The sequence below is a fragment of the Heterodontus francisci genome, chromosome 1, assembly GCF_036365525.1.
Source record: "Heterodontus francisci isolate sHetFra1 chromosome 1, sHetFra1.hap1, whole genome shotgun sequence".
NCBI lineage: Eukaryota > Metazoa > Chordata > Chondrichthyes > Heterodontiformes > Heterodontidae > Heterodontus > Heterodontus francisci.
Window position 1 is genome coordinate 108,157,781 of NC_090371.1, and position 27,379 is coordinate 108,185,159.

Consider the following 27,379-nt stretch of genomic DNA (forward strand, 5'->3'; position numbering starts at 1 on the left):
TAGACGAATATTTTAAAGATGCTAATGTGAGAATAAGCAGAGAGATTTCCCAGGCCAAAGAAAGAGAAAGGAGTTTTACAACTAATGAGCAGATCTGGCTTTTACCAAGTAATTAAAATTCGCTGATAAAAATTCTTAGTATATGTCTAAATTAGAGACCAAAAAAGGAATCCTTACAATAAGGTATCACTCCTATTGGCTAAAACAAAATGTCGTGAAGGAGGTTTGCTTTGAGAATCAAAGGTAGAAAACATAGTTTTAACACAAAAAGTCAGAGATCAGAAAAGTTAGGTGGTTTCAGATGAATGGAGGGTGTCAACCTCATCTGACCTGATCTGTCATCCTGGCATTTGGCGTGGGCCACATTCAGCAAATGTTATTTGGACACAATGGGTTAGAAATTAGTATGAGTTTTGCCCATTTTGAGAAGTAAAGTGGGTTCAGTGTGTACCAATCTCATGAGCTGTTATGAATTCTTGGGCTGGCAGCATGGCCACTGCCATATTGATCCTCACTAATTTTAAGCATCCCTGTGCCAGTTTTAGGACCCTTCTACAAAATATGTGATAAAGTAGGTGGAACATGCGCTGTGCAAGCTCCATCTTTTTCAGTTCTTTGGAATCCTAAACAGCAGTGCTTAAAGGGACCGCTGGAGGCCCCTAAAGGAATGCTAGGGAATTTTCTTTACTGCTGTGGAGTGTGGAGGAGCTGGAGTGATCCTCCCAATTCAACAGCACTATTTTGGGCCACTGCCAGTAACATTCAGCCCTCCTGCTGATCATTGCCGGTGGTACTCAGCCCTCCTGCATCTCCCCCCATGTACTAGAGGTTGTGATGCTCCCTGAACACAATGAGAATCCTCAGTGGAAATAATCTTTCACTGTTTACCCAAAGCAAATTTCATTTGCCCCTTTACTGGCTGTTCCTTTCTCAGTGCCACGCCCACTCACCACGCTGGACCCCACACCCAGCCCACCCCTTTCTTCTCCACCAGTCCCAATTACCCTTGCCTCACCCAAATCTCTAATCTCCCTCTCCACCCCCCCCCCCCCCACCCCACCCCACCCCCGATCGGAGTCCCAATTTCCCAATTTCTGTAGTCTGTCTCTCTTCCCTGAGCCAATATCCCTGCCCACATTTCCCTGGACTCATTCCCTTCTCCCAACTCCATTTCCCAGTCTCTGATCCCACATGTCATCTCTCAACCCCTATACACGAGTCTGTCTTTCTCTCCTGAGCACCCATACTCCATTCCCCAGTCAACCTCTCCCCGGCTGCTAGTCTTGTCAACAACCCTCCCCCTGCCCCTGAGCCCAAGTTCCTAACTGCCCTCGGTCTTAATCTAAATCTCACTTTACTGGCTCATCTCATGCCACTGGTCTCTTCACTGTTTAAGATGAATTTCTTGTTGGTATACTCAAATTTGTGTTTTTTTTAATTTCACAATAGCCCAATTGCTGCAGGAAAAACAGTCAAATGGAGAACCGCTAATCACATCACTTATCCAATCAAGCAATCAACCTTATATCAGCTTAATCAACCACACAGGTATGGCACCAGATCAACAAGTTTAAATGGTTCCTAGTATTGAACAGATAAAATTAAGTAAATTAAGTCAAAATTCAAAACAGTGGGTTAGCTGTATTTAACAAGAAATGTACTTGCCCACTAACTCGCGCTGAGGCTATATTCTACAATCTGTTGACTGTTTGTGTTCCGATAGTCCCAGTGCTCAAGATCGGTACGCTGAAGTTTGTGACTAAATGTCAGTGAATATTTCCCAAATTGAAAGGTGCATTGTAAGGATTTCACCTTATAAAATGATCGTGCCAAATCTGGCTTCATTTCATACAAAAAACAATTATAATGGGAAGAAAATAATTGCAAATTTAGCTAAGTAGAATAACATCTCTAGTATCTTTCTTGATCTCTAATTTTACTGATTGCTTCAATGCTTTTCTCTCCACAGGTTATCTAACTAAAACTGAGATTTTATCATTTATAAATCATGGAGATCACCCTCCCTCTCTCCTCGTGCTAACATTTGGATCATACCATCAATATCTTATGTATCCAGATCCCCTCCCCAAATTATCCCTGTGTTTGTTTAATGAGATTCCTTTCCTCTTCTTGTTGATAGAGGATACCAAAACATTTTAATTAAAAAAATAAAGTGACACTTATTACTAGAAAATTTTCTAAGCATCAAGTAATATTTTTAAAGAATAATAAGCTTATCTGGTAGTACAAAGTGTACTCAGCATAATTGTTTTATATGCTTAGTTTTAAATCTCTTGGCATATTGCTTTGGCATGTAAGTTGTGTGAGAGCTGTTCATTGCCTCGCACTCCAGACGTAGTGTACACCACCAGTTGGTATGTTTTTATTTGTTGCCCATCCCTAATTGGACTTGAACTGAGTCACTTGCTAGGCCATTTCAGAGGACATTTAAGAGTCAGCCACATTGCTGTGGATCTGCAGTCACATGTAGGCCAGACCAGGTAAGGACAGCAGATTTCCATCCCTAAAGGACATTAGTGAACCAGATGGGTTTTTAGCATTAGACTAGCTTTTTACATTCCAGATTTATTAATTGAATTCAGATTTCAACATCTGCCATGGTGGGATTCAAACCCATGTCCCCAGAGCACTAGCATGGGCCGCTGGATTAATAGTCACTACATTACCACTACATCACCATCTCTCCTATAATTTAGGACTATAATTAAGTCCTTATTTTTCCAGGTATCATGTTCGACAGGTTATTTGTAATTCTTTGACTATTGTAATAGAGAAAGTATCTTCTCTCCAATAATGTAGTAAACTAAACTTCAATCTATATGTACAAGTATAAAGATCCAAATTTTGTGGTTAGTGGCGAAGTGATGCTGCTCGCCGCTGATGTCAAAATTGCCCACGACGACCCAGCGATTTTTGTGGCATGGATTTTGCCTTTCCCAACATTGATTTGAATTTGGTGCCAAGTAAAGGAGATCTCCAGGCATTCAACAACAATGATGCTATCAAGCAGGCTAAGCAGCCAATCATTGAAGAATTCTCACAGAGAGCAACCAGGATGTTAAAAGAAAGAAATTAAAAGCACTGAATATACTTCCCTTTTGAATATTTTACAGAGAGCGAAATAAAGATTGGGACAGGCACATGGGATTAAGATAGAAACTGAAATATCAAACGTTTTTTTTTAAAAATTAAAACTATATGGGATTTTTATTATAATGCAGAAATGTGACATTCCACTAGAATAACATTTGTTTTTCAGGGCCAGAGAAGTTGTTCAGCAGTATTTATGAGCTTAGTAGACCACTAAAAATCCAGTTACACCTCATTCAACAAGGTGTAACTTTTCAAGTGTTTTACAGTGACATTCATAGTATAAAAGTGGGAGTTCTCATAAGCTGATTGATTTTTAATCGATTGCAGTCTGTAGGGACTTCTGTACCGCACCCTTGGGTAAAGTGTTGAAGAACTGACAGCAACTTTCTTAAAGGAGAATGAAGTCTCGGGGAGTAATTTTTATTATTTGTTCTATCTCTTTATAAATTGGATTACTTGATATTCTAGGTCACTACACACAGTGTTGAGACCAAGCGTAGCTTTCAAGCTAAGTGGAGGTTAGAGGGTGGGGAATAATTTGACCAAGGCACGTAGGTATAATTCTGTCCCCAGTTAAAAGTCATGTATTCTGTTCCTTTATAAAGCTTTAATTTTATCTTGTTATATTTTACAGTTAAATAGCAAAACGTATGGTAATTTGGGAAGCACAAAAGTAGAGTAGGTTGGAGTGTAGGAGCTGCTGAACAGTACAAGCTGAGGAGCTACAGATGTAAAACTAAGGCATTACAGGGCCACAGCTGGCAAGAGAGTATAATTATAAGGTGACAGGTTTGCTGAGCCAGCTTCCATTATTGATGTGGACATAGGAACTTATAGTGGAAAAAATTGATTTCACACAAAGAGTAATGGAAATCTGGAACACTCTTCCTGCAAAAGGCTGTGAATGCCAGGTCAACTGAAATTTTCAAGATAAAGACTATTTTTTTAGTTACATATTTTGTCCTTATATTTTTATTCGAAATTCCTGTGTACAAAATTTAAAATGGAAACTGCAATGTAAACGCCCATCCGTGAGGTCACTGCAGTGGCTTCATGGCAGGAAGGAATAATTACAGAGTGACAAGTTTGCATTGGAGATCTCCTTTAGAAATGTATATGTTGGATAAATATTTTACTTATAACTTATAGTGGTTTAAAAGTTGACAGGACGTGTTTGTGGATAAAAAGATTACAATGACATAAGTCAAATTTCATTTTTATTCACGTCGTCTGGGTATTTTATTAGTGTTTTGGAGGTTGATCTCATAACTATTATATCAAAACTGGAAATGAATGGTCTTCATTTTAAATGTATTCCTTCACCTATGTATTTCATTTTTATTCCTTCCCATTTTAAAGCTGAAAATACTCAACTGAATTATATGTAAAGTGCATTAAATAGAAATAATACCTGATTGGGGAAGGGCAAATTTCTCCCATTCTGCTGCTGTAATTTTCAGGAAGTTTGGCTGAAACTCCGTTTACTCCTTTGAATGTGTTTTCTGCCAAAGTTAAGGTGGCAGAACGAGAGGAAATTAACTCACTTAGTACTGAGCAGTACTGGAGAGGGGGAATTGGGTTTAGCTATATTTGAGGACAGTCCTGTGCTTTAGTTGCAAATGGAGGCAGTCCATATTTTGGGAGTACTCAGGGATGGTACTGGAGTGGAATCTTGAAGTTTGAAAGTGCTGTACTGGAGCTGCTTGTGTTTATGAACTTGGGGAGTCCTTTTGCACTATTGAGAGAGAACACAGGGTTTGTTAGAACTGTGAAACAGGAAACCAAAATTTAGCTTATTTAGGGGTTGAATGTGAGGTTGAGCTCACTGGTAGATTCCTGGTGATTGAACTGATGCATTCTGGAAAATTAGGTACTTTGTACAAGTTCAGACTGCACAATCCAAATTCAGTTCAAAAATATGAAGTTGAAGCCCAGGCTTTTGGAAGAGTCTGAAGTATCAAGTAAAATCTTTAATGAAGTTATTAAAAGACACAAAATACAATTCAGTCGATATATTTAATTCTGCTATTGGCAAATAGATAATGTTTTGAATTTTTTTGGACATTAGATATTTCAGTTCCCAAGAAAAAATGGTGGATGGAAAAGAAAATCCAGAAAGGATTTTAAATGATTATGCAATCTAGCTTTCCCAATTACAGTGACACTTTTTTTATACCCAAAACCCATTAATTATAAATGTGAAAATAGAAATTTAAATGAGAAAAATTGATACAAAATGTGAAAAGCTTTTCACATGGGAAGTACACATAAATGTAAGATGTTTTAAATAATATGTAGAGTTAGATTTGCACTAAACTTCTTTGTATTTTATAGCACCAATTTTGTTGCTGCATAGATTTCCTGATTGCCCAGTCTGGTGGTGTCGGATACAGGGAGCGTCCCAGACAACAGACTAACTCTATTAAGGTGTAACTTCAAAACACCTTGGATGCATTCCAGAGCTAGCCAAACCCAGGATACAATTCTACTGGCTGAGAATGTGATCCAAGTTAAATAGATATTGAAAATTGCTCTGCAATATGTTGGGGTTACTTGTGTTCTAAATTCACCTCATTTAACAGGAGCTGGTTTAGTGCAATGGCAGCAATGCAGAAATTCATGCAAGTTTTTCACAACTTTCCTTTCCTATTTTCAAATCATACACAATGTTGGCCAGAATTTTTTTGAAATCCTTTGCTGTCTGAAACAATTTGTTTCAAAGATTACTTTGCCCACGGACAGAATGAAGTGATGATCGTATCATCCAATAGTGGCTGGATACCATCACTTGTACACTGTTTCAGCATACGGGTTTCAAAGGCATCAGGAAGTATTCTGTGCCTCATTTATAGAAGCAGTTTGACAATGTGGTTACTGTCAAAGGTGCATCTAGAGCGTAAGTGGGTTTAGGGGACTTTGTCCCTTTAAGAAGTTTATTTACATAATGTCCTGAATTATTTCTTTTTAAATGAATCCTATCTGGAATAATTAATATTACTTGATAACGATACCTTGCAAATTTTCTGGAGTAATTGTCATATTAACCCTATTGCATTTGTTAATTTGTATTTGACTGATTTTAGTATTCAAAGAATATAGATAGATAATTCATCCATCAGTCTAAGTGATACTGATCGAGTCCTTGTCAATCTCAACAAAGTTATATGACAAAGTCCTAAACGAAAGGATGAAACCTACACAAAGTGCTAATTGAACCTTTTTATCATTGCTTAGCACTTGTGTGGCATGAATGTCACATGCCACCTACCAGCACAATTCATTAGTGAATAGAATCACATTGTTAGACAGATTCCAAGGGTGAAATTTCCTGAGACTGTTCGCCATTATCAAGTGCTCACATGCAGCGAGCTTCCAATTGGAAAATTGTAGCTGTACTCAGCGCCTTGGAAAACTTCTGGCTTTTCCCAGTTGGAAGTAAGCATTTATTTTCGAGATGGAAAACAGCACATCAGAGAATTGATGCGTTACTCCAAAACAGTAAAACAGGTCAGTTGCTCCAACTCCATTGAACTTCCAGTTTGCCTTATATGATGTGAGGAGGGCATGTTGAATGGGGAGAATGACCGAGACTGCTGTTACATATTTCCTAGCAATTAGCTCCAGTGGCATGGCACAGAGAAAAAAAAAAGAGGGCTTCATATCCTTACAGAAAAAAATTAAAAATTAAATTATTAACTTTAAAGTAAGTGAGAAAATATGTGTCCACCACCATTCCTGGGATTTAGCTGTTGGTCTGCAATTGCCATGTTATTTTATGTATATTTAAATATTGTGACCAAAAATAAAATTTTAACTTTTTAGGTCAGTTTTAAATTTTGAACTTTGTCAAAACCACGTATTAAAGAATTAAGTATTTGGATGTATTGCAAAAATATCTATTTCAAATAAAACATTTCTGTCAGACTTAGCAAATGAAAATCCTATAAAGCTAAGTGTGCACCTCCACTCTAAAATAATTGCTATTCTGAAAGAAACAAAGCATCTGTATGAGTTAGGGGAATAAGTGCATTTTCTTTGTGAAATTTTACTTAATCTGATACATTATGTAAAATGTTCAGTTCTTATTTTTATTGAGACAAATTGAAAATACTTATTTGTACTTGCAACAATTAAGAATTCTTAATCTCCAAAAGCAATTTTTTTTGTTAAGTATAAATAACATGAAGTAGAAATTAAACATTTTGTTACGAATAAATAAAGCACTTTTACTGTGAGAGGCAAGAGGTAAAGCCAATAATATTTATTAAAACTTGAAAGTATTTTCAGAATTTATTGCCTCAGGGATTTCATCATTTTATTATTAGCTTGTAGTGATTTTTTTCCATGATCTATTAGTTAATAAGAGGCTGGCTGCAACTAAACACTAATTTGGAGTATTACTTGACACCTGTGCTAATCTGCAAGAAGCTATTAAGTTATTTATGGGAACAGCAGCTGAGGGATGTTCTTAACACAGGTTTACTTCTTTGCTGAACTTCTGATTGGCGAGATGAAATCCTTTTATGCTGAAGAATTTGATGTTTTTTTTCCTGTTGCCACAACATCATTGGTATGATTTGTAGCTGCCTGAGCCTGAGTGACAGGACAAAGCAGAAATGCTGTCAAAATGACCTTCAAACAGTAGAATAGTATTTAGCGACAACAGCTGGAGTGGTAAGAAATGTGCCCTTCCGTAGTGCCTGTAGGCAACATCATTCAGCATCCTATATGCTAATGTCAGTTTCTAGCACTAGAGAAGAGACATAAATGAGTTAGTACAAAGATAAAGAGTATTACTGACAGCTGTGAAGGATCATCCAACAAAAAAATGATGATTATAGCTGGTCTTGGCCTCGACAGTCCAAACGGCTGGATTCGATTATGGTATCTCAAATGCATATTATGAGACAGGCTGGTTTCACAGCTGTTCTCGAGTTGTTTGCAAAGACAGACACTTTTGGAGGTTGTAAGTGGCTGGGTATAGAGGGATAAGAAAACAAAGTGTGAGAATAGCCCTAGAGTCCAAACCAAGTACCCTTAGAGGATTGAGGGAGTTTAGATCAAGTCAGCAGCAAACGAAGAAACATCAGGTGCAGCAATCAGAACGTCAATTCTCGCCTGTGATTACACATTGTGAAACTTTGCACTAATTGATTAAAGGTTGGCATTGCCAAAAACATCTGTATTTCCATGATTTTGCAGAGATTTGGGGCAGGATTTTTGTCCCCCATATGGGGGCAAGTATCAAGGTGGCCGTGTTTGAAAATTTGTGCCGTCGGCCAGTTTGCCATCACCATCCCACCCCCGGGCCATTTTCCCGGAGATAGGATCAGCTGCCAAAGGGCTACCGCCCACAAGCGGCAGGTTGGCAGTGACGCGAAGGTTTATAGCCTATTGTCAGAGGCCGACTGGAAAATTCCAGTTAGCCTGCGGGCACCCCGAGGCATTGGGAACTAGGCCAGCAGCCTAGAGGCGGCATCTCGAAGGCAGACCAGGAGTCCTGCACTCTCGACAGGCTGTGAGGCCCTCCCCGCCTGCTTGACCACAGCTGTGGCGATAGACTGCCCTGTCAAAGGGTTCCCTCTCCATAATGCTAGCCCAGCTGTTGAGGCCATTTTTTAATTTAACACTTTTAAAATATGCAGAGAGGGTGCCTCAAGATGGAGGTGCTCTCTCTCTCTCTTACCCGAACTGCAGGCTGCTGCTCCTTCCTTGCTGAAGGGCCTCGTCTTGGCCCTCCAGCTTAGAGCGCCTGCATTAGAGTCAAAGAGTCATAGAAAGATACAGCACTGAAACAGGACCTTCGGCCCACCGCGTCTGTGCCGACCATCAACCACCCATTTATACTAAATCCTACATTAATCCCATATTCCCTACCACATCCCCACCTTCCTTCAATTCTCCTACCACCTACCTACACTAGGGGCAATTTACAATGGCCAATTTACCTTCTGGCCACTAATTGACGAAGTCAGGGTAAATCACTGCGAGGTGGCTGTTGCTAGGTTGTGACCCCCATTTGACCTCGGTGTCAGGGTCCTGACCCAAAAGGCAATATTTTGCCATTTTAACCACCAGCCAGGGGTAAACGCAAATGCACTTGCAAGCCTATGTTTTAATTCCCAAGCTCCTGTGCCGCTGCCTACTCGAAACGGGTGGAAAGCAGCAGCTAACTGGCAAGCAGGCAGATAATTCGGGGAGCCAGAATCCACTAACCCACACTAAAGGAAGGCTCGCTGGAAAGCAGCTAAGTCTTGAGGAACAGGGCAGAGTCCTGGGCAGGGGATTCTGCAACTTCCCTTGTGTGACCCGGGGGAGCACTCTTAGTCCCACAAAGGAAAGGTTTTCACTTGCATTCGAGGGACTCTCTATCATCCTGACAGCTTCTGACTTTTTTCACCTGAAGGTAAAACCATGGCACTTCCTCACTCAGACCTGTGTTAAAATACAATCACATAAATTTATGAGCCACCAGCCTACTTCTGGTTGGCATCTCAGCCACCTAACTACAGTTGGCAATTAAAATGATGGCCATTGGGATTCTAGTGGAAATGGGACAGTAATGCTGAATGCTCAATTTTAAAGGCACCCACTCCATTGCCACTAGGTGAGGTGGTTTAAAATTCCCTACTTAGTTAATAAATTCAGAAGATTTTTGGTTGCTACCTTAACTAACCCTTAAGAACTGTTGATCACTTTATCTTTCCCAGATTTTCTGCACTGATTCAGGAAACAGAACTGACTTTAGATTTTAACCTTCCATCACATGTTGTCACATATTAGGGTCTACTTTATAATGCTGCACCATCTTTGCCAGTAACTTTAGTTATGCTTAAGAGACAATCCCTGTAAGTGCAAGGCCTTTTTATTTGCATTTTTCTTCTATATAAATGCCTGGGCAGATATTAAACTTTAAATACGGAAGCAAGCCTTTTGTGCTGATAACATCGTTTTCCTCAGTACCAGGCATGCAGTCAGACAGTATGGCAACTCAGCAGGACTACCATCCTATCCATTGAATCAATCACACTTCTCCCACAAACCAAAAGAAAAATGTATTCTAACTGTAACTTTTCCAACTGAAAATTATTTGACCCAATGCATGTTTTTACCTAAAATTATCAATTTAACTTTATACCTGATCCCATATGATTTCACAAGATCCAAACATTTCTGAAGATGCCCTGATTTTCTTTCGCAGTAGTCTATCATTATGATTGAATTTGTATGGTTGAAAGCAAGAAACATCTGGTATAATAGCATAGTCTGTGGAATTATAGGCTGATAAAATCATGTAGCTTTTGAATCTTGAAATTGTTCTTTTTAAACCATTATTCAACCACAGTATTCCTTGATACGCTTAGTTTTTGTTTACTCTGCTGTAGGCGTTTGGACAACAAAAGTTTGAAAAACTCCAAGTATTTGTAATAATGTTTGATACCGTCAGTATAAGGTATTCTTTTAAGGAAAGAAATACATGGTCTTATTTCCAAATATATTATCTGTCTTTCTGATCTAGATTGGAAACCCCATATTGTTATGAGGGGCTATCCATTATAAGTTTCGTCCTTAATGAGAAAGCTCACTTGATCTATCTTATAGACTTTTTAAAAACTATTTTTACCCCAGAAAGAAACTGATACTCCTGGACATGTGGAGAGAATTGTGACATTAATGCAGAACTATTCTCATGTAAAATCTTCTATCAGTAAACAGTTGCAACATTCCTGAATGTATCTCTAAAATGGTGACAAATGATCAAATGCCAGCAGCCTCCTTAAATTTTGCATGTAGTAGATACAAGGAATATGCATCCATTTTTCCCTCCACTGTATTGGATGTCACAGCACTGTGTAAGCAGAGATGCGTCTAGCAGGGACTGATGTGCCAGAAATTTGTCTTACCTAGCTTTGGTTGAACTGTGTACAGCATATACCACAGAAATATTAAGAGGCTGAATTTTGCCAGCCCCTTGACGCCATGGGTCGTGGCAAGGATGCCCCTAAAATGCTAGCAGGAGCGGCCTGCGTCAACCCACGATGCCGAGAAGGCCCCGCTGGATATTAGTAGCGGCAGCGGGGCCTTCATTGTAATATTGAAATTAGGTTAATTTGCATTTCAATTTATCTATCAACTGCCACTGGCTGGCCCACACCGATTTTACGGCCAACTGGCCGCAACTTGTGCGTGTTCAGAACTGTGTTGGAGTTCTGAGGCGAGGCACTGGTGGGGAGGGGGGAGGAATAAAATTATCAAGGCGGGAAATGGGGAAAACTATATCTATTGGTTGTGGGAATGGTGGAAAGGGGATGAAGAGCAAAAGTGAAGAGGTTGGGGGGGAATTTGGGGTTGGGAATAAAGATCATGTTGTTTATATTGCCCCGAAAACCAACACTGGGAGGCGGTTGGGAAAGGGCCTCCAGCATTTATTGCAATTTTTAGACTCAAAGCACCGAAATATCACTTTAAAAATTAAAACTACTTCTAAGGGCTTACAGCCCTACAAAAATGGCGCCTGCGCCTTGGCACCTGACGTCATTGCCAGGGACGCAGCAGCCGCCCCCTCTATGTCATCGGGGGTGGTCGCTCCGCCCCATCCATTTAAATGAGCCCCCGTGCGTAATATTTCAGGGCTCTGCAGCGGCACTTCCGTGACGGTAGGCCGCCGACTTCACAGCGCACTGCACTGATAAAATTCAACCCAAGATTTCATTCTTGTTACCTGTTGCATTGGCAGTGTCCATGAAGGAATACTGTTACAACATATTCCAATTATTTGTGCTAAATCATAGAATGATACAGCACATAAGAAGCCATTGAAGGAACTCTTTGATCAAGCTGTCTAATTAATCCCAGTTCCCTATTGTTTCCCCATAGCCTTGTAATCTTTTTCCTTTTAGTATTTATCCAGTTCTCTTTTGAAAGTTATGATGAATCTGCTTCCACCACCCTTTTCAGGCAGTGCATTCAAGATCACAACAACTCGCTGCACAAAACCACCTCAAAAAATCGGAATGTCAGATCTGGTTCTTTTGTCAATTACCTTAAATCTGTGTCCTCTGGTTAGTGACACTTCTGCCACTGCAAACAGTTTCTGGTTATTTACTCTATCAAAACTATTCATGATTTTGAATACCCCTATCAAATCTCCTCTTAACCTTCTCCAAGGAGAATAACCCCAGGTTCTCCAGCCTCTCCACATCATCCCTGCTATCACTCTGGTAAATCTCTTCTGTACCCTCTCCAAGGCCTTGACATCCTTCCTAAAGTGCAATGCCCAGAATTGAACACAATAATCCAGATGAAGCCCAACCAGTGGTTTATGAAAGTTCAGCATAGCTTCCTTGCTTTTGTACTCTGTGCCACTATAATAAAGCCAAGGATCTATATGCCTTTTTAACAGCCTTCTCAACTTGTCCTGCCTCCCTCAAAGATCTGTGTACTTACACCCCCAGGCCTCTCTCTCTCTCTCTCTCTCAGCATCCCCTTTAAATTATACCATAAAGTTTATATTGTCTCTTCTCATTCTTCCTACCAAAATGTGTCACTTTACTCTTCTCTTTAATCTGCCATGTGTGCCATGATTTTATCCGCCTGAGGTTTGTTGCTATCATCCTCACTGTTTACTACATTTACAAGATATGTGGCAACTGCAAACTTTGAAGTTATGACCTGTACACTCAAGTTCAGTTCAACACCACTTGGAGGAAGCACTGAGGTTAGCGAGGTCACAGAATGTACTCTGAGTCTATTTTCTGGATGGCAGACAGTGACTAGTGGGGTACCGCAGGGATTGGTGCTTCAGCCCCAGCTATTCACAATATATATTAATGACTTGGGTGAGGGAACTAAATGTAACATTTCCAAGTTTGCAGACGACACAAAACTGGGGGATAATGTGAGCTGTGAGGAGGATGCAAAGAGGCTCCAATGTGATTTGGACAAGTTGAGTGAGTGGGCAAATGCATGGCAGATGCAGTATAACGTGGATAAATGTGAGGTTATCCACTTTGGTTGTAAAAACAGAAAGGCAGATTATTATCTGAATGGTGATAGATTGGGAAAGGGGGAGGTGTAATGAGATCTGGGTGTCCTTGTACACCAGTCGCTGAAAGCAAGCATTCAGGTGCAGCAAGCAGTTAGGAAGGCAAATGGTATTTTGGCCTTCATTGCAAGAGGATTTGAGTACAGGCGCAATGATGTCTTACTGCAGTTTTGCAGGGCCTTGGTGAGACCACATCTGGAGTATTGTGCGCAGTTTTGGTCTGCTTCTCTGAGGAAGGATGTTCTTGCCATGGAGGGAGTGCAAAGAAGATTTACTAGGCTGATTCCTGGGATTATCAGGAGAGATTGGGTCGACTGGGCCTATATTCACTCGACTTTAGAAGAATGAGAGGGGATCTGCTAGAAGCCTCTAAAATTCTAACAGGACTAGACAGGCTAGATGCAGGGAGGATGTTCCCGATGGCTGGAGAGTCCAGAACCAGAGTTCACAGTCTCAGGATACAGGGTATGCTATTTAGAACTGAGATGAGAAATTTCTTCTCTCAGAGGGTGGTGAACCTGTGGAATTCTCCACTGCAGAAGGCAGTGGAGGCCAAGTCATTAAATGTATTCAAGAAGGAAATAGATATATTTCTTAATGCCAAAGGGATCAAGGGATATGGGGAGAAAGCGGGGACAGGGTACTGAATTAGACGATCAGCCATGATCTTTTTTGAATGGCGGAGCAAGCCCGAAGGACTGTATGGCCTACTCCTATTTTCTATGTTTCTATGAGTGGCTTGGTAGCCTCTTCCTCACCAGTCTACCTGTCACAGATGCATCTGTCCATGACAGTATTAGGAGTCACCATCACACATTTCTATGAACATAACATATGAAATAGGAGCAAGAGTAGACCATACGGCCCATCGAACCTGCTCTGCCATTCAACATAATCAAGGCTGATCTTTGGTTTCAACTCCACTTTCCTGCCTGCTCCCCATATCCCTCAATTCCTCGAGTGACCAAAAATCTGTCTATCTCAGTGTTAAATATATTCAATGTTGAAGCATCCACAAATCTCTAGGGTAGAGAATTCTGAAGATAGACACCCCTCTGAAGTGATTTGTCCTCATCTCAATCCTAAATGATTGGCCCTTATCCTGAGACTGTGCCCCCGAGGCTAGATTCCCCAGCCAGGAAAAACAACCTCTCAGTGTCTACCCTGTCAAGCCCCCTCAGAATCTTCTATGTTTCACTGAGATCACCTTTCATTCTTCTAAACACCAGAGAATATAGACCTAATTTACTTCGCCTCTCATCATTGGACAACCCTCATTCCTGGGACCAATCTAGTGAACATTTGTTGTAACGACTTCAATGCAAGTATATCCTTCCTTAAATATGGAGACCAAAACTCCGCACAGTTCTCCAGGTGTGATTTCACCACAGCCCTGTATAATTGTAGTACAACCTCTTTATCCTTGTACTCCAATCCCCTTGCAATAAAGGGCCAACATGCCTAATTGCTTGCTATACCTGTATGCTAATTTTCTGTGTTCCTTGTACAAGTGCACCTGAGTCCCTCTGAACATGAACATTTACAAGTTTCACGCTTTTAAAAAAATATTCTGCTTTTCTATTCTTACTACCAAAGTGAATAACTTCACACTTCCCCACATTATACTCCATCTACTACCATTTTCCCCACTTACTTATCTAGTCTCTATCTTTTTGCAGCCTCTTTGTGTTCTCCTCACAGCTTATATTCCCACCTAGCTTTGTATTGTTTGCAAACTTAGATACATTACTCCCTGTCTCTTTGTCTAAGTCATTAAGATAAATTGTAAATAGCTGAGGCCCCAGCACTGAGCCTTGTCGCACTCCACTAGTTACAGCCTGCCAACTGGAAAATGCCACTTTTATCCCTACTCTTTGCTTCCTGTCTGTTAACTTAGTCCCATCGTCACACTGAGCATGCCCTCCATTGTGTTTTGTGACACTTCTTTGGCCTCCTTGTCTCGAGAGACAATGGGTAAGCGCCTAGAGGTGGTCAGTGGTTTGTGCAGCAGCACCTGGAGTGGCTATAACGGCCAGTTCTAGAGTGACAGACTCTTCCACAGGCGCTACAGATAAAATTGGTTGTCGGGGCTGTTACACAGTTGGCTCTCTCCTTACACTTCTGTCTGTTTTCCTGCCAACTGCTAAGTCTCTTCGACTCGCCTTTATAGCTGTCCACCAGCTCTGGCGATCACTGGCAACTGACTCCCACGACTTGTGGTCAATATCACAGGACTTCATGTTGCGTTTGCAGACGTGTTTAAAGTGAAGACATGGACGGCGGTGGATCTGATAGCAGTGACGAGCTCGCTGTACAATGCATCCTTGGGGATCCTGCCATCTTCCATGCGGCTCACATGGCCAAACCTTCTCAAGCGCTGCTGACTCAGTAGGGCGTATATGCTGGGGATGTTGGCCGCCTTCTGCATTGGAGATACGGTCCTGCCACCTGATGCCAAAGATTCTCCAGAGGCAGCGAAGATGGAATGCGTTGAGACGTCGCTCTTGGCTGACATACGTTGCCCAGGCCTCGCTGCCATAGAGCAAGGTACTGAGGACACAGGCTTGAAACGCTCGGACTTTTGTGTTCCGTGTCAGTGCATCATTTTCCCACACCCTTTTGGCCAATCTGGACATAGCAGTGGAAGCCTTTCCCATGCGCTTGTTGATTTCTGCATCGAGAGACAGGTTACTGGTGATAGTTGAGCCTAGGTAGGTGAACTCTTGAACCACTTCCAGAGCGTAGTCGCCGATATTGATGGATGGAGCATTTCTGACGTCCTGTCCCATGATGTTGGTTTTCTTGAGGCTGATGGTTAGGCCAAATTCGTTGCAGGCAGCCGCAATCCTGTCGATGAGTCTCTGCAGACACTCTTCCGTGTGGGATGTTAATGCAGCATCGTCAGCAAAGTGGAGTTCCCTGATGAGGACTTTCCGTACTTTGGTCTTCACTCTAAGACAGGCAAGGTTGAACAACCTGCCATCTGATCTTGTGTGGAGGAAAATTCCTTCTTCTGAAGACTTAAACGCTTGTGAGAGCAGCAGGGAGAAGAAGACCAGTGTAGGTGCAAGACCATAGCCCTGTTTCACACCACTCAGGATAGGAAAGGGGTCTGATGAGGCACCGCTATGCTGAATTGTGCCTTTCATATTGTCATGGAATGAGGTGATGATACTTAATAGCTTTGGTGGACATCCGATCTTTGTTAGTCGTCTGAAGAGACCACGTTTGCTGACGAGGTCAAAGGCTTTGGTGAGATCTTTGAAGGCAACGTAGAGGGGCATTCGTTGTTCACGGCATTTCTCCTGTAGCATGTCAATGGTGGATCTTTCTGCTCGAAAGCCACACTGCCTCAGGGTAGACATGCTCAGCCAGCTTCTGGAGTCTGTTTAAAATGACTCAAGCGAAGGCTTTCCCCACTATGCTGAGGAGGGAGATTCCATGGTAGTTGTTTCAGTCACCGCAGTCGCCCTTGTTCTTCTGGAGGGTGGTGATATTGGCATCGTGCATGTCCTGTGGTACTACTCCCTCATCGCAGCACAGGCAAAGCAGTTCATGGAGTGCTGAGAGTATAGCAGGCTTGGCATTCTTGATTATTTCAGGGGTAGTGCCATACTTTCCAGGGGCTTTTCCACTGACTGGAGAATCAATGGCATTACTGAGTTCCAATTTTGTTCGTTTTCGTCAAGCTCATCCATGACTGGCAGAGAGTGGGCTGCATTGAGGGCGGTATCAGTGACATCATTTTTCCTGGAGTACAGTTCTAGGTAGTGCTGCACCCAGCGGTCCATTTGCTTGCGTTGGTCAGTGATCGTTTCCCCTGTTTTAGACTTGAGGGGGGCGATCCTCTTGATGGTTGGCCCAAAAGCTCTCTTAATGCCATCATACATTCCTCTGATGTTTCCGGTGTCGGAGGCCAGCTGAATACGACTGCATAGGTGTTGCCAGCAGTCATTTGCACAGCGCCTGGCTGTTCTTTGCGCGGTGCTTTTGGCGGCTTTAATTGCTAAGGATGTTAACTCGCTGGGGGCTTTCTTGTAGTTCAGCAGCGGTTAGTGGCTATGACTGGTTCCATCTCTTCAGAGTGAGATTGAAACCAGTCTGCATTCTGCTTCTCACGTTTGCCAAAGGTGGTCATTGCTGAGTCATAGATGGCATCTCTGATGTGGGCCCACTTGGTCTCTTTATCCCCTGCAGGAGTGTTTTGAAGGGCTTTTTCAAGTGAATTAAGAAACTTTTGTGACACCTGTGGATAAGAAATTCTGTTAGTGTTGATGCGCGGGCGGCCCTTCTGCTTGGAGTGATGTAGCTTCTTTGGTTTGAGTCTAACTTTGCTGCACACCAGGGAGTGGTTGGTGTCACAGTCCGTGCTGTGGAAGCTGCGTGTGATTTGAACACTGTTTATAGAGGCTCGCCTTGTGATGATGAGGTCCAACTGGTGCCAACGACGTGATCTTGGGTGTCTCCATGAAACCTGGTGACAGGGTATAGTTTGAAAGAACAATTTGGTGATGCAGAGGTTGTGATAGGTACACAACTCAAGCAGTCTCTGTCCATTCTCATTCATCCTTCCAATGCCATAGCGCCCGAGGCAGGAGGGCCATGAGTCATGGTAGGCCCCAACCCTGACGTTAAAGTCCCCCAGCAGGAATAAATGTTCGGTATTAGGAATGCTACTAATGATATTATGGAGTTCCTCGTAGAACTGGTCTTTAACTTCAGGTGGGAAGCAGAGTGTTGGAGCATAGATGCTGAGTAAGTGTACTGGACCAGAGGCGGTAAGCAGTCGGATGGACAGTATGCATTCTGAGCTATTTGTAGGTGGCTGTATCATGCTGAGCAAAGAGTTTCTGATGGCGAAGCCCACTCCATGCTGTCTTGGTTCTTCTGGATCCCTACCCTGCCAGTAGAAGGTGTAGTCTTGCCCTCCATTGTGTTTTGTGACACGACCACCATGCTAAATGGGATAGATTCAGAACAGATCCAGCTGCAGAAAACTAGACATCAATGAGGCACTGTGGACCATCAGCAGCAGCAGCAGAATAGTATTTCACCACAATGTGTAACCTCATTGCCTAGCATATAACTTAATCTACCATTACCATCAAACCAGAAGATCACACCTGGTTCAATGAGGAGTGTAGGAGAGCATACCAGGAGCAGCACCAAACGTACCTAAAAATGAAGTGCCAGCCTCGTGAAGCTTCTATACAGGACTGCATGCATGCTAAACAATGGAAGCAGCATACTATAGACAGAGCTAAATGATCCCACAACCAATGGATCAGATCAAATCTCTGCAGTCTTGTCACATCCACTCACGAATGGTGATGAATAACAAAACATCTAACAGGAGGAGGAGCATCCATCCCCATCCTCACTGATGGTGGAGTCCAGTACATGAGTGCAAAAGACAAGGCTGATGTATTTGCAGCCATCTTCAAACAGAAGTGCCAAGTAGATTATCCATCTAGGCATCCTGCTGAGTTCCCACCTATTCCAGTTTTCAGCCAAATCGATTCACTCTACGTGATATCAAGAAACAGCTGAGCACACTGAGTGCAGTAGAAGCTATGGGCCCGGACAACATCCTGGCTGTAGTGCTGATGATTTGTGCTTCAGAACTGGCAGTGCCTCTAGCCAATCTATTCCATTCTACCCAACAAAGTGGAAAATTGCCCAGCTAAGTCCTATACACCAAAATCAGGACAGACCCAATCCAGCCAGTTGCAGCCATGTCAGTCTACTCTCAATCATCAGCAAAGTGACAGAACGTGTCATTGGCAGTACTATCAAGTGGCACTTACCAATAACTTGCTCAACGATGTCCAGATTGGGTTCCCCAGACCACTTGCCTCCAGACTTCATTCCAGCCCGTAAGTCTTTGGCATGTGGGAGGAAACTGGAGTACCCGGAGGAAACCTACGTGGTTACAGGCTGTGTTACAGCACATAAAGAGGCCATTCAGCCCATTGTGTCTGCACCAGCTCTCCGAGTGAGCAATTCACTTAGTGCTGTTCCCCCTCCTTCTCCCCATAACCCAGCACATTCTTCCTTTTCAGATGACTATATAATTCCCTGTGGAATGCCTCGATTGAATCTGCCTCTAGCACACTCTCTGTGGCAGTGCATTCCAGATCCAAACCACTTGCTGTGTGAAAAAGTTTTTCCTCTTGTTGCCATTGCTTCTTTTGTCAATTACCTTAAATCTGTGCCCTCTCGTTTTTGATCCTTGCATGAGAGGGAACAGTTTTTCCCTATCTACCCTGTCCAGACTCCTCGTGATTTTGAATACCTCTATCAAATCTCCTCTCAGCCTTCTCTTCTCCAAGGAAAACAGTCCCAATTTCTCCAATCTAGCTTCCTAAATGAAGTTCCTTATCCCTGGAACCATTCTCATGAATCTTTTCTGCACTCTCTCCAATGCCTTCACATCTTTCTGTAAATGTAGAGCCTAGAACTGGACGCAATACTCCAGTTGAGGCCAAACCAATGTTTTATACAAGTTTAACATAACATCCTTGCTCTTGTGCTCTATGCTCCTATTCATAAAGCCTAGGATTCTGAATGCTTTATTCACTGCTTTCTCAATCTGTCCTGCCACCTTCAATGACTTATTCACATGTACACCCAGGTCCCTCTGCTCCTGAACCCCTTTAGAGTTGTACCCTTTTTTATACTGTCTCTCTATGTTCTTCTTACCAAAATGATTCATTTCACACTTCTCTGCATTGAACTTCAACTGCTACTTGTCCACCCATTCCATCAGCTTGTTTACGTCCTTTTGAAGTTCCACACTATCTTCCTCACAGTTCACAACGCTTCCAAGTTTTGTATCATTCACAAATTGTGCCCTGTACACCAAGGTCTATATCATTAATATATATCAGGAAGAGCAAGTGGGAGTACCTCAGGGTAGTGTCCTGGGCCCAATCTTCTTCAGCTGCTTCATCAATGACGTTCCCTCTATCATAAGGTCAGAAATGGGGATGTTCACTAATGATTGCAGCGTTCATTTCCATTCGCAACTTCTCAGATAATGAAGCAGTTCCTGCCTGCATTTCAGCAAGACCTGTACAACATTCAGGCCTAGGTTGATAAGTGACAAATAACATTTATGCCACACAAGTGCCAGGCAATGATCATCTCCAACAAGAGAGAATCTAACCTCCTCTTGACATTTAACGGAATTACCTTTGTTGAATTCCCCACCATCAACATCCTGGGGGTTATCATTGACCAGAAACTTAACTGGACCAGTCACACAAATACTGTGGCGAGTAACTCCCCTCGTGACTCTCCAAAGCTATCTACAGGGCACAAATTCAGGAGTGTGATGTAATATTGTCCACTTACCTTGATGAGTGTAGCTCCAACAACACTTGAGAAGCTCGACAACATCCAGAATAAAGCAGTTCACTTAACTGGCACCCCACCCACCACCTTAAACATACACTCCACCATCTACAAACTGCACTGCAACAACTCTCCATGCCAAGACAACTTTGATAGTGCCTTCCATGACCTCTACCGTCTAAAAGAACAGGAACACTAAGTACGTAGGAACTCTAAACACCTGCAAGCTCCCCTCCAAGGCACACACTGTCCCGACTTGAAACGATATCGCTGTTCCTTCATTGTTGCTGGATCAAAATCTGTGGGTGTATGTACACCACAAGGAATCACAGTATCACAGAATTGTTACAGTGCAGAAGGAGGCCATTCGGCCCATCGTGTCTGCACCGGCTCTCTGAAAGAGCAATTAAGTCTTCCATTCCCCTGCCTTCTCCCCGTAACCCTGCACATTCTTCCTTTTCATATAACAGTCTAATTCCCTTTTGAATGCTTCAATTGAACCTCCCTCCGCCACACTCTCAGGCAGTTTTTCCTCATGTCACTTTTGCGTCTCTTACCAAATACTTGAAATCTGTGCCCTCTCGTTCTTGATCCTTTCACAAGTAGGAACATTTTCCCTCTATCTACTCCGTCCAGACCCCTCATGATTTTGAATAACTCCCATCAAATCTCAGCCTTCTCTTCTCCAAGGAAAACAGTCCTAACTTCTCCAATCTATCTTCATAACTGAAGTTCTTCATCCCTGGAACCATTCTCGTGAATCTTTTCTGTACTCTCTCCAATGCCTTCACATCTCTTCTAAAATGTGGCACCCAGAACTGGATGCAATACTCCAGCTGAGGCCAAACTAGTGTGTTATACAAGTTCAGCATAACCTCCTTGCTTTTGTACCCTTTGCCCCTGTTAATAAAGCCCAGGATACTGCATAATAACAAAAGCAAAATACTGCGGATGCTGGAAATCTGAAATAAAAACAAGAAATGCTGGAACCACTCAGCAGGTCTGGCAGCATCTATGGAAAGAGAAAAAGAGTTAACATTTCGGGTCAGTAACCCTTCTTCGGAACTGCATGCTTTATTAACTGCTCTCTCAACCTTTCCTGCCACCTTCAATGACTTATACACATATACACCTAGGTCCCTCTGCTCCTGCATCCCTTTTAGAATTGTACCCTTTACTTTATATTGTCTCTCCATGTTCTTCCTTCCAAAATGAATCGCTTCACATTTCTCTGCATTTGAACTGTAGCAGTTCAAAAAGGCAGCTCAGCACCACCTTCTAAAGGGCTGTTAGAGATGGGCAATCTTTGCCAGCGATGCCCACATTGATGAATGAGTGGAAAATACTGTACACTTGCCTTCTGCCTGAAAAACAGCCATTAACCATTACTGTCTGCTTCATGTCTCTGAGTCAATTTCTTATCCACGCTGCCACTGTCCCTTTAATTTTTATTACAAGTCTATTACGTGGCACTTTGTCAAAATTCTTTTCAAAATCCATATGCCAATATCAACTACACTACCCTCATCAGCCCTATCCATCAATTCATCAAAGAGCTCAATCAAGTTAGTCGAATAAAATTTTCCTTTAAGAAATAAAAGAAAGACTTGAATTTATATACTGCCTTTCATGACCACAGGACATCCAAAAGCACTTTACAGCCAATGAAATTGTTTTGAAGGATAGTCACTGTTGCAATATAGGAAACACAGCAGTCAGTTTGTGCGCAGCAAGCTCCCACAGATAGCAATGTGATAATGACCAAGTAATCTGTTGTTATGATGTTAGTTGAGGGATAAATATTGACCGACACATACAGAATGGCAGGTAACACTGCAGCCTTGTAGTCCATGAGCTTGGTGCCAGATTTGAGGTCTTTGTCGCCATACACTCTTCCTGAGACGACCGAAGGCTGCGCTGGTACACTGGAGGCATGGACACTGTACAGAAGACATCTCCAAGCCCTGGAGAGCTATCACCAGCATTGTCTCCAAAGATCCTGCAAATTCAGTGGCAAGACAGGTGCTCCAATATCAGTATCCTCTCTCAGGCCCGCATCCCCAGTATTGAGACACTGGTCATGGCTGGCCAGTTACTTTGGGTGGGCCACATCGTCCACATGCCTGACACAAGACTCCCAAAACAAGCTTTCTACTCCGAGCTCCATCACGGCAAGAGGCTACCGGGAGAGCAGAGGAAACACAACAAGGATGTCCTTAAAGCCTCGCTGAAAAAATGTGACATCTCCACCGATTCGTGGGAATCTTTTTCCTGAGACCACCCAAAATAGAAAAGAAGCATCCACAAAGGTGCCAGCCAGTTCGAACAACGTCGACATGCCCAGGCAGCAACCAAGTATAAACAGCAGAAGGACCTTTCAGAATTTTGAGCATCCCATTCACTCGCCTCACCAAACACCACCTGCCCCACCTGTGGCAGAGTGTGCAGATCCAGAATTGGACTATTCAGTCACCTAAGGACCCACTACCCTGGGGTGGAAAGAAATCATTCTCGTTTCCGAGGAGCTGCCTAAGAAGAAGAAATATTGACCAGGACACCAGGGAGAACTCCCTGCTCTTCAAAATAGAGTCTGGGATCTTTAACATCCACCCGAGAGGGCAGATCAGGCCATAATTTAACATCTCATCCGAAAGATGGCACCTCCAACAGTGCAGCATTCCCGCAGTGCTGCACTGGAGTGTCAGCTTAGATTTGTGTGCTCAAGACCTGGAGTGGGACTTGAACCCACAATCTTCTGACTCAGAGGCACTGAGCCATAGCTGATGCTGCTGTGATGACTTTCATTTATTAGGCCATACTTTTTCAAGTTCCAATTACATTTGTCCCAGCTTGTCTCTAAAGGTTTTTTCACCACCAACGTTAGGCTGACTGGTCTGTAATTGCCAGGTTTATCCCTCTCCCCTTTTTTTTTAATATAGAATTAGTTGTGTCGAATATACTTTGTCTCCAGGATAAAAATTAAAAAAAAAAGTGTAAAGATGTCATTTCTGTTTTTATTTATTGACAGAGACTGAGCAGGCTCCAAATAGTGCTGTGGCAGAATATTTAAATGAAAGGAAAAAATATGAAGAATTACGAAGACAAAAACCAAAGAACGGATCTACTCGTGAGGAACAGGTAATGGATCTTACACAACAGCCTTGATCTTATTCAGCTTCGTGTTCTGAAAGAAACCAGCAGCAATCATGTTTAGAGTTCATATTGCAAATAGTACATTCAGTGAAGTGTTCATAAAGTTTTTATAAAGCCATGCAACAGCATGTCATATGACACTCCATGTTAAAAAGAAAATGTACACATTCAATATTTTTATCACCAAAAAATTGAATGTAACTAGAAAAATTGGTTGCACACTACAAATCTTCTTAATAGACTCTTAGGTCATAGAGTCATAGGCTGAAATTTTAGGCCCCTCGCCATGGGACAGGGGATTGGGGGGGGGGGACATAAAATCGAGCGGGAGGCAGGGAGTGCAGTTCCCATCGCCTACCCACCCCCATTTTACCAGCAGCGGGGGAGGTGGCAAATTGAGACCTTTAAGTGTCCAATTAATGGCTGATATTTTATCAGCAGCGGCTGGGCACTACGACAGCTGAGAGGGGCAGCCAGTAATACTTGGCGGCTTCCTTGCGGGCCCGGGGGGTGGGGTGGGGGTGGGGAGGGGGTCCATCCTGATCAAGCACCCTGTACCCACAGAAGGGCCCCTCTCGCAGTACAAGCCATCCCCGCCAGAGCACCATCCCCAGTCCTCCTGATTGACCCCCACCAATTGTCCCCGGCATGGCCCAAAACCCTACTTACCTTTTCTGGGGCTGACATCCATGCTGCTCCTCATCTGAGTGCAGTCCCAACAGTGGCCACCACTCCCGCTGATTGGCAGGCAGTATTTGGAGGCAGGACTTCCTTCCTCAGAGGGGTAGAAGCCCATCCGGAGGCTAGTTAAGGGCCTGGGCCATGTAAAATTGCTGCATGGTTTCCAGGCCCAGCAGAGGGGGCTCTGCCCCTACTTTTAGGCTGCTGGGCGGGGCCTTCCCCTCCACGTAAAATTCCAGCCATGGAGTCATTTCATGTGAGGCTATTACATTGTGAATATATTTGTCATTATCACTGACGTGTTTGAGTTTCTTGAATTTTAGTAACTTAATCCCACTGCAAAAAAGGGAAAAGAGACTCAATACTTTGCCTTCATCAACCTGCACCTACCAGTGGAAAGGTTTCCATCCCAAATAAAATTGTTCACACTCTTGGTCACTCTTTTAATCTCTGTTGACTTAGAGCCTCACCTTCTCCTGGCTCTTCAATTCTTCTTCCTCTGCAAATCAAGCAAGACACTTACTGCAGTTCTCCCATACAGTCACAAAGGTTTTTAAGTCATCCTGTGATTAGATATTTTATTCTAAGAACCAGTTTTTTCAGTCATCAGAACTGATACGATCAGTTACCAAGGCGCAGCCCAAGCATGGGAGTCAACTTGATCAGCATGCGGTTCCTGACTTTCAAAATGGCTGTTGATAATACAACTGTCTGACTGAGCAGTTATAGCAGCAGTCATACTTCATTTTTATGTGGGAACATGGTTTTCAAGGGAGGCAGATCAGCATTTAGCAAGCAGTAAACTGTTAACAAATTCTGGCTACACCCAGATAGGTAAGAATGGATCCAAGCAAAAGTAGATCATAAAGGAGAGGCATTGGAGGAAGACCGCGTCAACCATGCCAAAGAATGCAGGAAAGTTGAGGAGGATGATGACCGATAATGCACCACGTACGAACATGTGAAAATGACAGGCAGGAAAAGATTGATTCATCAAGACCACTGACAATCTTGATGCCCTGGAGTACAATATCCAGACAGTTCTTACCCCCAAAACGGCCACGTAATATCCTGGGAAAGGAAAGAAAACAGAAAAAATCCCAGGGCCAAAATGGGGTAAAAGACCTGGAAATGTCCTCTCCAACCCCCTCAGGCAATCAAAACTAGTCCATGAGACCATATTGACCATGCAAAATACTGCGGGTGCTGACGAAAGGTCATCAACCTGAAACTTTAGCTCTGTTTCTCTTGCCACAGAAGCTGCCAGACCTACTGAGTATTTTCAGCATTTTCTGTTTTTATTTCACCTCTTAATTCTACGTTGCTTTACGTCAATCCAGTAATTACATGGTCACTGCTACTGATATTAGCTTTTTATTCCAAACTTACTTAGATAGGAACATGAGAAATAGGAGGAGTAGACCAAACAGCCCCTCGAGCCTGCTCCACCATTCAATAAAATCATTGTTGATCTGATCTTGCCCTCAACTCCACTTTCCTGCCTGTTCCCCATAACCCTTAACTTCCCGATAGTTCAAGAATCTGTCATCTCAACCTTGAATATATTGAATGACAGCCTCCAAAGCTCTCTGGAGAAGAGAATTCCAAAGATTCACTACCCTCTGAGAGAAGAAATTCCTCCTCATCTCCGTCTTAAATGAACAAACTCTTATTCTGAAACTATGCCCCCTAGTTCTATATTCCCCAGGAGTGGAAATATCCTCTCAGCTTCTACCCTGTTAGGCCCCCTTAGCATCTTTATATGTTTCAATAAGATCACCTCTCATGCTTCTAAACCCCAATGAGTATAGGCCCAAGCAGCTCAATCTTTCAGCATAACAAACCCCTTCATCCCAGGAATCAACTTAGTAAGCCTTCTCTGAACTGCTTCTAATGTAAGTAAATCCCTCCTTAAATAAGGAGACCAAAACTGTATGCAGTACTCTAGCTGTGGTCTCACCAATGCGCTGTACAGTTGTAGCAGGACATTCCTACTTTTATACTCCAACCCCCTCGCAATAAAGACCAACATTCCATTTGCCATCCTAATTACTTGCTGTACCTGCATGCTAACTTTTTAATGTTTCATGGACGAGGACACCCGGATCCCTCTGTACCGCAGCATTCTGTAGTCTCAATTTAAATAATACTTTGCTATTCTATTCTTTATATCAGACTGGATAATCTTTATGATTCTCACATTTTCCCATATTTGACTCCATCTGCCAAATTTTTGCCCACTCACTTAACCTATCTTAACCTATTACGGGGTGGCACAGTGGCGCAGTGGTTAGCACCACAGCCTCGCAGCTCCAGCGACCCGGGTTCAGTTCTGGGCGCTGACTGTGCGGAGTTTGCAAGTTCTCCCTGTGACCGCGTGGGTTTCCGCCGGGTGCTCCCGTTTCCTCCCACAGCCAAAGACTTGCAGGTTGATAGGTAAATTGGCCATTGTAAATTGCCCCTAGTGTAGGTAGGTGGTAGGAGAATTGAGGGAAGGTGGGGATGTGGTAGAGAATATGGGATTAATGTAGGATTAGTATAAATGGGTGGTTGTTGGTTGGCACAGACTCGGTGGGCCGAAGGGCCTGTTTCAGTGCTGTATCTCTCTGTGATTCTATGACTCTATCTACATCCCTTTACAGACTCTTCGGAAAGAGTTTTCCCCAGCCCATCGGGGTTGGGCTGGCAATATGACAGGGGAAGGCATCAGGAGGGGAGGGGTGGAGTCTTCCCATCACAATGGCATATTGCCAGCGGCGGGGGAGCTTGGCGGCTTGGCTGCCCACTAGGCGGCCAATTGAGTCACTTAAGTGGCCATTTAATGACCACTTGCGGACATTTTGCCTGCATCGGGAGGGCCCGCCGCCACGTAGGCAAACCACAAGATAAACCCTAGCGGCCTGGCAGCGAGTTCCTGGGGGTTGGGGAATGTGACCTCCTTCGTGGGCACTCCTTGGCCCACATAGGGGCCCCCCGGCAGCAGTGGCTGCCCGAGTGGCAGAGGTGCCACCCGTGCACCGTGACCCCCAC

General features: G+C 43.1%; 1 protein-coding gene across 2 annotated transcripts in view; it reads left to right on the forward strand.

Moving 5' to 3' along the window:
• Nucleotides 1–27,379, forward strand: part of cwc27 (CWC27 spliceosome associated cyclophilin) — a 422,942-nt gene that overhangs the window by 331,344 nt on the left and 64,219 nt on the right. Inside the window, exons 12-13 of one of the 2 annotated variants that reach the window (XM_068034143.1) lie at nucleotides 1,450–1,548; nucleotides 23,544–23,653. In XM_068034143.1, the coding sequence (XP_067890244.1) occupies nucleotides 1,450–1,548; nucleotides 23,544–23,653 (209 nt within the window). The remainder of the gene's footprint in view (nucleotides 1–1,449; nucleotides 1,549–23,543; nucleotides 23,654–27,379) is intronic. The other variant, XM_068034150.1, reaches the window with a different exon arrangement.